This window comes from Lupinus angustifolius, unplaced genomic scaffold (assembly GCF_001865875.1).
Source record: "Lupinus angustifolius cultivar Tanjil unplaced genomic scaffold, LupAngTanjil_v1.0 Scaffold_22_153, whole genome shotgun sequence".
Taxonomy (NCBI): Eukaryota; Viridiplantae; Streptophyta; class Magnoliopsida; order Fabales; family Fabaceae; genus Lupinus; species Lupinus angustifolius.
In genome coordinates this window covers 13,955-24,899 of record NW_017719908.1, presented here as the reverse complement: position 1 = coordinate 24,899, position 10,945 = coordinate 13,955, and the positions used below count along the sequence as shown (strand labels likewise).

The 10,945-nt window shown below is 33.0% G+C and overlaps 1 protein-coding gene across 1 annotated transcript; it reads left to right on the top strand.

Moving 5' to 3' along the window:
- Positions 1-2,589: 2,589 nt before the first annotated feature.
- LOC109338380 (RNA-binding KH domain-containing protein PEPPER-like) lies at positions 2,590-9,729 on the top strand. Its single transcript, XM_019575600.1, has 6 exons — positions 2,590-2,964; positions 4,102-4,354; positions 6,544-6,695; positions 7,559-7,813; positions 8,241-8,432; positions 9,064-9,729. Exons 1-6 carry the CDS (start codon positions 2,692-2,694, stop codon positions 9,343-9,345), a joined length of 1,407 nt encoding a protein of 468 aa, XP_019431145.1. The 5' UTR covers positions 2,590-2,691; the 3' UTR covers positions 9,346-9,729.
- Positions 9,730-10,945: the final 1,216 nt, after the last annotated feature.

Below are 10,945 nucleotides of genomic sequence, written 5' to 3'. Positions count from 1 at the left end.
ATACAAACTTCCTTTTATCATGTAAGCTTTCATTTTATTTATTATTTTGACAAACCCATGATGTTGAATGCAGTTTAGAAAAAGAGAGAGAAAAGAGTTAGAGTATGTACACCTATCAAACCTATATAGATAATACCATACTAGTAGATATGTATATTGCTATATCCCAAAGACAAACTGATCAATACCATATGAACGATCATTAGGAATCATGTTCACATTTGGATAACTAACATCTTACTCATGCAGTTGTCGACCCTACATGTAAGGCTAATCTAATTACAAGAAAAGATGACAACGACATGATAAAATCGAGTTAGCATTTGCAAAATAGGAAAATCTTCTTATATGACAAAAGGCATGTCGAGCGGTCTCATTAGTGCATGTTCTCTTTGCCTACTAAATTTACATGAATGTCACCATGGGTAAAGATAGAGCAATGTGACATGTAATGATAAAATAACTATCTTGGATTATATCCCTATCCACCTCTCTATAAATATAAGAAACTACCCGCAAGGAAAACTTATTTATTCTCACATTCTCACTTTATTTTCTCTCTAAAACATACACTTATACTCACTAAAATGTAAGAGTTCCTTTGTAGCTACTCATCCAAAATAATTAAAAGTAAATTTTTGTCTACATACATCAGGAATATCCATATTTAGACCAACCTCATTCATATCAAAATCTGTTAATCAAAACATTGTTTTACAATTAAAATGAAAGCTCTACTTTCTCTACGATAGATTAAAATTCAAAATAGTATTTACTAAATTATACTCTATACTAGAGATATTGTCCATAGAGGAGAAAAATATATTTAAAAAAAAATCAAAAGCATTTTACCATATAAAAGTATAAATAAGACTATTTAATAAAGAAAACCGAAAATACAACTTAAATATGCATGTAAAGGTATCTCTTTTCTTTATATTATTAATACCGTGTGTCGGCAGTTACTCCGTGTTTACTAATCTGCATTTTTATTTTTTAGTATTGAATATTTAATTTTTATATATTTGATTTTAGAGAATTTTATCACTTTTTTCATACATGATATTATATTTTTTTGATAAAAATATAAAAATAAATTGTGAAATTATTAAAAAATGCATTGGTAGTTTGATATATTTAGTAGATGTAACTTCCTCTAACCTTCATTTATATTTTTTAGAGTAAATTACACTGAGACCCCCTGAGTTTTAGTGAAATTACACAAACCACCCCTCACTTTTCTACACCTACACAAACCTCCCATATTTTTTAACTTTTCATTACATTGATCACCTCTGCATAAGAAATAAGTGTAATCTTTTAAAAAAAATATGATAAATGCAATTAAGTTAAACAAAACATGATATATTGTGGAGACGCGTCCAAATAATATATGAGTCAATATTTCTTTATTATTTTTGGTTCGTTACACTATATTATAAGAGCGATTTGAACAATATTTCTTTAGAATTGTTGATGCATTTTGTAACAAAAAATAATAAAGATACATTAATTTGTATATTATTTAGACTTGTCTATACAATATATCATATTTTGTTTAACTTAATTGCATTTATCACATTTTTTTTTTTAAAATATTACACTTATTTCTTATGCAGAGGTGGTCAATGTAATGAAAGTTAAAAAATAGGGGAGATTTGTGTATGTGCAAAAAAGTGAGAGGTGGTTTGTGTAATTTCACTAAAACTCAGGGGGTGTCAGTGTAATTTACTCTATTTTTTATTGTATAGAAAAACATTGTAATAATTATTAATTATAAGAGTAAAATATGTAAGCGGAAATTATGTCATATAGATAGTTATAATATGTTTTGACTTTATATATAGTATAAATAAAAATTTACACACAATTAATATATCATTCATAATTAATTTGTATTACGTAAATCATCTTTAAACCTAAATAATAAATAATATGATAATAATTTATAGAGTAAATTACACTGACACCTCCTGAGTTTTAGTGAAATTACACAAACCATCCCTCACTTTTCTACACCTACACAAACCTCACATATTTTTTAACTTTCATTACATTGACCACCTCTGCATAAGAAATAAGTGTAATCTTTTAAACAAAAAATGTGATAAATGCAATTAAGTTAAACAAAACATGATATACTGTGGAGACACGTCCAAATAATATATGAGTCAATATTTCTTTATTATTTTTGGTTCGTTAAACTATATTATAAGAGCGATTTGAACAATATTTCTTTAGAATTGTTGATGCATTTTGTAACAAAAAATAATAAAGATACATTGATTTGTATATTATTTAGACTTGTCTACCCAATATATATGTTTTGTTTAACTTAATTACATTTATCAAATTTTTTTTTAAAAGATTACACTTATTTCTTATGCAGGGTGGTCAATGTAATGAAAGTTAAAAAATATGGAAGATTTGTGTAAGTGTAAAAAAATAAGAAATAATTTGTATAATTTTACTAAAACTCAGGAGATATCAGTGTAATTTACTCTAATTTATAAAACTCATAAATTATGAGTGGATATATTTTTCTCCATCCGGTTGATTACATATATAAAAAAAGGTACATATTATAGGATAGGTGGTGATAGAGGCTCACACAACTCTAAGTAGACTCAAGGTTTTCTATCAAAAACTGCGCAACTGAAAGTAAAAAACCTTATTCTCTCTCTCACTTCTATGGCCACCCTCAACGGCGCCACCAACCCCGATCTTCCCTCCGCCGCCACCACCTCCGATGCCACTCTAATCCCCGAACCACCTTCTGCCACCACCCCGCCGGAAAAGAGATGGCCCGGTTGGCCCGGAGACTGCGTCTTCCGTCTCATCGTTCCCGTCGGTAAAGTTGGAAGCATCATCGGTCGCAAGGGAGAACTCGTTAAGAAGATTTGCGAAGAGACTCGAGCTCGCGTTCGCGTTCTTGATGGTGCTGCTGGTACTCCCGATCGAATTGTAAGTTTCAGATTTTATCTCTTCTTTTATCTATCTAGGGTTTTCTTTTATTGCAGTTTGAGAATTTTGAAACCTTTTGTGCTTTCTTCGTTGATTGTGTGTTGAAATGTAGCTTCAAATCGGGATTATTTTGCATTACTTATAAGTTTAATTGTTGTTTAGGTTGAGTTTCGCCCTGTCTGGTTTTGTTTTGTTTTGTTTTTTGCTTTGATTGTTTTAGGTTATGAGTTTAATTGTTTCTATGTTTCCACTTTACGATATAAGTAATCTACCAAGAACACTATGGAATTAATCTACTCCCAAGAAAATGGATAACAAGAAGATAAAATAACCTATATAAAGAGAGAATACACTAAATTCTTCATTTTTCATTGATTACTATTATGGATGACAATGCACATAGAAAGAGAATGACGCAAACATAATACGATGATGACCACACAAGTGTCATCATCTTACATCACAAGAACATTCTAGAAATAGTAATGTAATATTAATTTAATTAATTCTAAATAACCAACTATCATATCCTATCTTATTCCTTTAATAATGAACATTATAACAAATATTGTAATAAACACCCTATCAGCATCCTCTCTCGTTCCGGGATTGTTTGTTATTATGGAGTGATTTTGTGAAAAGCGATTGTTTTAGAGAAGCTGAAAAATATAGTTTGCCTTTTGTTTTTTCAGAAGCCCAACTTAAAACAATGTACAAGTGTAGAAGTGATTTTTTAAATCAAAATAATTGCTTGTGTGGGTGAATAAAGCTTAAGAAATGGCCTTTAATGAGTGTGATATAACTTAAATGGTATTGTATTTTTATCATAATCTCATTGCTTTTGTGGCATGTTGTTCATTTCGTGCTGGTGCCACCATCATATTGCTTTCAATTGGATTTCAATTGAATCATGAATTAGGGTCCTGCACATTTATTGATAATGTGTTATATGTATAGAATTTTATTTGGTTAGCATCTATAGCTCAAAGTGAATTAAAGTTGACTATTTAGGGATGTTGCTTTATGTGCTGCTGTTCAGGTAATAAATGTATGCACACAACGAGTACCTTTATTTACCTGTGTTCTTCTTTCTGTTTTATACTGAATGTGGTTAATTTTTGTAATTTCTTAAAATAGGTACTCATATCTGGGAAGGAAGAGCTAGATGCAGCTCTTTCCCCTGCAATGGATGCTGTAATGAGGATATTTAAACGTGTATCTGGATTATCCGAAAATGATGATGATATTACAGAAGCTGCTGGGGCTGTGTTTTGTTCCATCCGTTTATTGGTCGCATCAACCCAGGCTATCAATTTGATTGGAAAGCAAGGATTGTCAATCAGATCTATACAGGAGAGTACCAGTGCTTCTGTTAGAGTATTATCTGGCGGTATGCTTCCTGTCACATTATTCAATTATACATATATGACGGTCCTTCTAATTCTTAGTAGCAATTATTGATCTTTCGTGTTCTTTACTTCTTTAATATATTGACTAGTGTTATGTGAAGCATGCTAAATTATATGTTTTAATACTTTAGCTGGTTTTCTATGGAAGGTACTGAAATGAGGTTTTGTCTTTTCTTTGTTTTGCCTTTTATGTTTTGGGGTGGGTTATCGGCACTTGCATGCTTATAGTTTTATCTTTTGATACATTTGCTGGTTTCCTATGGAAGATATTGACATGATATTTTGTCTTTTCATTGTATTGCCTTTTATATGTTGGGGTGGGTCATGGGTGATTGCATGCCTATATTTTTCTTCACCACAATCAGCTAAACATTTGTAAAGTAGTGGTCGGTTACAAATGGACAAGAGTCCATTGTGCTATACTATGTTATACAGGTACGGGTTGGGTACTAGTATCCTCATGATATGATATGCAAATATGGCAATGAGTTCAAATCCTTGAAGTGACCTTTTCACTCCCCAAATCTCATTAGGTAGGAGCGTCGTGCACTAACACCTTTTTTTGTAATGAAATAAAATTAAATTTAGCCACTTGAGATTATTGCAATTCAATGTGGTCTTCTCTGCCCTGCATATTTCGTTAGGATAGCAATTTGCTCTCTTGTGCAATGTTTTCTAATAGGACAAGATTCAGTAAGAATATGCTGTAATGGAAGTAATTGGTGAGAGTGGTACTTGAAACTCTGTATCTTGGATTTTCCAAGTAACAGAAGTTTGAGGGTGTTGGGTATCTAAAAAAGGAAAATTTGAGGATATCCCAAATATGTGAATGCAGGTGTGCAGTACGTACTAGTATCAGAAATTGATATGATAAACATATGTCACTAATTTTGGAGTACTGGAAACAGATACGATACAGATATGACACCAACTTTGGGGTATCCTTGCATCACATGTGCTAGATCTGTGCTGGGTATCCGGAAGAGTATGTTCTAGCCCTCTAGGTTATATAACTCACATTACGTGTGAGAAGAACATAGATGTGATACTGCCGTAGATACCTGTGGTACTGCCGATGTGGCCCATTGACGGTGCTGTGATGGCTTTCACGACTGCTACCTTCATGGTACTGCTAGAATTAGGGTTTTCTGTATCCCTCACTTATCAAATCTCCATTTTGCCCTCTTTAATGCAAATCTCTAGTTTGCCCTCTTTAATGCAAATCTCTAGTTTGCCCTCTGTAATGCAGATATCTAGTTTGCCCCTTCTTTGTCTTAAAAATGTCTTATTTACCCTAACTTAAGCCCTGTAAATCTCAGTTTTACCCTTAGATCGGCCCTTCCACTGAATGACCTTCCTGGCACAAGCCATTGCACACCTACCTTCTTCCTCGCATGAACCTTATTATTCCAGGTATCCGATCACTTTTTCAGCCAATCCGAGTGATATTCTGGGGGACAGAGATCCTTCGGAGGTCTGTTGGACTGGCCTCTATCTTGTACTTCTATGCCCCACTTTGCAGGTGTGTGGTCTCTGTTTTGTGCAGCCTACTGCTTTACTGGTCAAGTATCGTCAAGCCTGCTGGCATTTTGGCAGTTACCCATCATTCACATGTTTTTCGGTATGCTGACTGTACTCTCTGTGGGATCTATGCCTATAATGACATTCGGGAATTCTAGTCATAAGCATGACCTTTCTTTTTGAAGGAAACTATGTAATATTAAGCTCGAAATACCAATGATTTTCCATCTCAATGAAGTTTCTTGAACATCATCTTTATGCACCTAGCTGTTAGCTGTTAAAGCAGCAGCTTAGCAATATATGGTGTTTGCAAAGTAAGATAATCTTCTGTCTAGAAGAACATTTGTCACTGTCAAAAATATGGTGTGCTTATAATGGTTTTGTATGATTAAAGATTGATTTTAGGGCTGTTTTTAACAAGCATTTATTACAGTTCCCATATTAAATTAAAATCTTCCGAAGTTTTTTGTGAACTACCTGGTAGGATACCAACCATCTTGTAAATTTCATTCTTCTTGTTAGAGCTGGATGCAATGTCAATAATGTTGCTGAATGTTTCTTTTTTATTTCTTATACTGGTCATGGCTCCTCCAGTTAGTATGCAGTGATTTATTTTGTATTAATTTAATCCAAATAATTTCCATGTTAGATGAGGTGCCATTTTATGCTGCTGCGGATGAGAGGATTGTGGAAGTGCAGGGAGAAGCCTTGAAGGTCCTTAAAGCTCTGGAATTAATAGTTGGCCATCTGAGGAAGTTTTTGGTTGATCATAGTGTTCTTCCCCTATTTGAGCAGAAAACCGTAAGTTCGTAATTTTCCAAATTTCAAATTAGCAAAAGAAAACAAAAATTTTAGGTTGTCTGTTTACAAAATTATGTATGGCCTCTCTTGATATTCAGCTGATGGCTGTTCCAAGGATTTTGCCATTTCATATTGGGATTGGGCAACACTGCTGCATTTTTAATTGCTTCTAGTTCTCTGACACCTTTGTCTTTTCTGATTTGGAGGATTTCTTATCCTCCATATAGAAGATAAATCTTCCCTAAACGATACAAAGCTACATACAAAGAATGCTACATAGAAATAGAAACTATACGGGGGATAGAAACCCCAGCCATATCATTAGCAATAAATCTAGCCCACTCCATAGCAGGACCAGTTTGATGATGAAAACCATGATTCCGAGTTAAGCTCCAGTTAGCTATCCAATTCACATGGTTGTTCCCCTCTTTAAATATGAGATAGTGTAATATCCCATTACTTGTGAAGTCAATGCATGATATTATCTAGAATGTTGTTAACATGTTGCTCTTGCTTGTTACTTGTTACTTCTAAGCTTGGATGAAATGATAGTGTTCTAAGATATTTTGGCTTAAAAGTAAAAGTATATTGACACTCCCAAATGGCTATTCACACTCATTAACCAATCGCAAAATTTTGAAGTAAAAAAACTAAAAATATGATTGGTTAATGAGAGTGTGCATAGACAATTAGGAGTGTCAATAGCTCCATCCTAAAAGTATATACCAACATATATCCTGTGTTTGACTGCTGTTTTATTTAGTTGATGTGATGAATGCGGCCATCTAAATTAGAAATCTATTATTTTCTGTTGTTTACTTTGTATTTATGCTATCATATGTGAACTTTCTGTATTGTTCAAGTACAACGTGCCTATCACACAAGACCGTCGAACAGAGACCTGGCCTGACAAGGCATTGCAGCACACTCCTTCACAAACTAGCATATTTGCTGATATGCCTCTTGCAACCAAAAGGGATTCTGTCTTTGTTGACCGTGAAAGTCAGTTGGATTCATTACTCCCTCCGTCCAACATGTCTCGCTATGGGCAAGATTCTTCGCTATCTAGCATCCGTTCTTCAACGCTTGGTCGTGTTGGTGCTCCTATAGTTACTACGGTTAGTTATTTTAAGTTTTTAAACACTCACATGTTCTCTGAGAATGTGGCTGATATTATTAATTCCCTCTATTATGTCAGATTGTACTGATTGTTACAAAAGAGTCTATATATTAGAAATAATGTTTTTTATCAACAAAAAAATTCAAATGGTTTTTATGTAGGCATTTTCTAAATATATATTTTACTAAATTTTAGATTGCAAATGAAATTAATTTGTGGCCTTTTCTACCTGTACTCTTGCAAGTAAGAAATCACATGAACTGAAATTATCTGTATATTTAAAGTTGGCCATGGCCTATAGTGTATGTCAACATCTTATCCACTGAACTGAAATCATTTAAACATGTTTGCTGATACTTCGATCTTATTTAAATATGTTGACAGTCGTGGTAAATCCCCTTTCTCCAATTGTTTCCATTGATCAGGTAATACAAACAATGCAAGTACCACTGTCCTATGCGGAGGACATTATTGGTATTCAAGGGTCTAATATTGATTACATTCGCCGAACTAGTGGAGCCATATTGACTGTGCAGGAGAGCAGGTTGCCTGATGAAATTATTGTGGAAATAAAAGGCTCAACATCTCAGGTTCAAATGGCACAACAATTGATCCAGGTATGAGACTCCAGAGGGCCTTTTCTTTTGAATAAGGAAGTTACTTTTTTCTGGTTCTATTACTACGGTACCGTAAACTGCAAACTTGGACAGTGGTAGTTGATTGCTATTTAGCTAGTATCACTGAATTGAGATGTTCTTTCTTACACAGTAGTTAGTTTCTTAGTTGATCTTTTTCGTAGCTATTAATCCACTTACTAATAAAATTCTATAGGCAGACTCGCTACTGATTTCCTCATCCTCCTCTCCTTGGCTAAAAAAACTCTTGAAGTTGATTTCAAATGTCCTTTTTTGTTCTTGGTATATTTGTAAAGCCAGACCCAAGAGTGCTAGTTTTCATGTTTCATAAACTTATGTGGGACTCTAAGGAGGTATCTTACCATATCACTACTTTGTTCAAAATTGGTTTTTCTTTTTCATGGACCTCTGAATAGGCCAATCCTTTCCTTTGGATGATGGGATTGGACTAACTTTTAAAAGATAATATATATTCATAAAGGGAATATGCTCATGCACTGAACAATTAATTAGGGTACTTTAACTTTAACTTTAACATCATGGAATAGTTCATATTGAAACATTTGACTAAATTTGCTTTTTGCTGACATAAATTACTACCTTTGTTTTGTAGGAAGTTATAAACAGTCACAATGAGCCTGTCACTAACAGTTACAGCAGGTTAGATGCAGGTCTAAGGTCTGCATATCCAACCGATGCAGCATCTCTGAGGTCTGTGTACTCATCCGATGCAGCAGCTCTTAGGTCTGCATACTCATCCGATACAGCAGCTCTAAGGTCTTCATACTCTCAATTGGGCAGTAGTACATCACGCTCCTCAGCTTCATTGCCGTCACGATCATACACAGGTTATGGAGGGTCTGGTTTAGGAGACTACAGTACTTTCAGACTTTAATTTGCTCTCTCCATATCTCTATACTCAAGGGTGCTGCTCCCTTTGGACTAATTTCTTTCTATTTGGATCTGATTGGAGTGAACCAACGCTTCAATGTGTTATGTGGCCATAAAAAAGCTGGTTTTAATTTATCTGATGTCATCTTGTATCTTGGATAATTTTCAAGGTGGCTAATAGTTGAGTAGTGCCATAGAAAATGTAATGAAATTTTAGCCATTTTCATTATGTTTGTTTTACTGTGTATATGCACATTTGAAACTTGATGGTAGCTTCTATAGGGATATGAATTCTTTATGGTTTTGTTATTTTAGAACTTCAACACCAAATGCAGATACCAAACATGTTTTATATGGTGAACTATTAAAACTAAACTTGGTTTTATTATGTTCCAAGTTTCAACAACTATAACTTAATTGTTGGAGGTAGGGGTGAGCATGGGTTGGGTAAGACTTGTCCCTTATCTGATCCTAAATGTTAGTCGGGTTATTTTTTGAACTCGGACCGAATTCTAGATATGAAAGTAACCTGACCCTAGGTATCCATTAGGACAACCTTTGAACTCGAATTTGACTCTAGATTCGATTAAATATAATATATATCTTTTCTTAATATTTTACTTATTATTATGAACATGTAATTTGACTTATAAAATGATATATGTATATATGTTGTTAACCATGTATATGTGAAGAGAAAATTAGAGAATCAATGATACTTCTAATTAGAGATATCTTATTACTCTATAGTAGTTCAATAGAGACACATATACATATGATAAGTGAGTAACCATGGGATGAGTTAGACTATGTTTGTCCCCTACCTGATCCTAAGCATTGCTTGAGTTTAATTTTGGAATTCGAACGTGGCAGTAAATAAAAATGTTTAGTATGCAATAGTTATACACCCATATTATGAAGTATAGTAGTCAAACATATTAATAGTAGTTTATCAAATATATTAATATAATGTTCTCACTTTATTAGCATGAAATCTTGATGATTTTGCTCAAAAAATTTCAACTACGGATACATACAAACTTTGTTTAATTCTTTAATATTTATTAATTTCTTCCCAAAATTGTTATTTATCATTATAAAAGATTCCTCATATGTAATTGGTTTGTCATTTTTAGACAATTTAAGATATAAGAACAAATTACTAATTAGATGATGTTACTATGACAATCAACCATATAAGAATACTCTATTGTCATTTTAATATTATTTCATAATTTTCATTGTACTAGTTTCTTGTCAAATTTCTTGACATGAATTATTTTGATTTGTTTTATGCTATTCATATAAATTGTGTTTTAAATTTTGGAGTATGTATGAGAGTTCGCTAGCATGGTAGTTGTACCGGAGAAATGGTTTCTTATAGAATATAATGTATACTATTGCAAAATTAAAAAAAAAAAAAGTAAATTGTGGAACCGAACCAAATAGTTTGTGGAACCGAACCAAAATTAAAGAAAAAGCAAATTTTGAGGAATCAAACTAGTAAGGTTTAAAAATATGAGGTACTGAAATGAGTATTTACTCTAATTTTATTTATAGCATTAGATGTTATATCATAATTAGGACTTCTTGGGGCTTATCTC

Bases quoted from the DNA above. Each gene is read 5' to 3' on its own strand.
- LOC109338380 (XM_019575600.1), top strand. From the start codon at position 2,692: ATGGCCACCCTCAACGGCGCCACCAACCCCGATCTTCCCTCCGCCGCC. The intron at 7,814-8,240 runs GTTAGTTATTTT...TCCATTGATCAG, and splicing joins GTGCTCCTATAGTTACTACG to GTAATACAAACAATGCAAGT. The intron at 8,433-9,063 runs GTATGAGACTCC...TTTGTTTTGTAG, and splicing joins TGGCACAACAATTGATCCAG to GAAGTTATAAACAGTCACAA.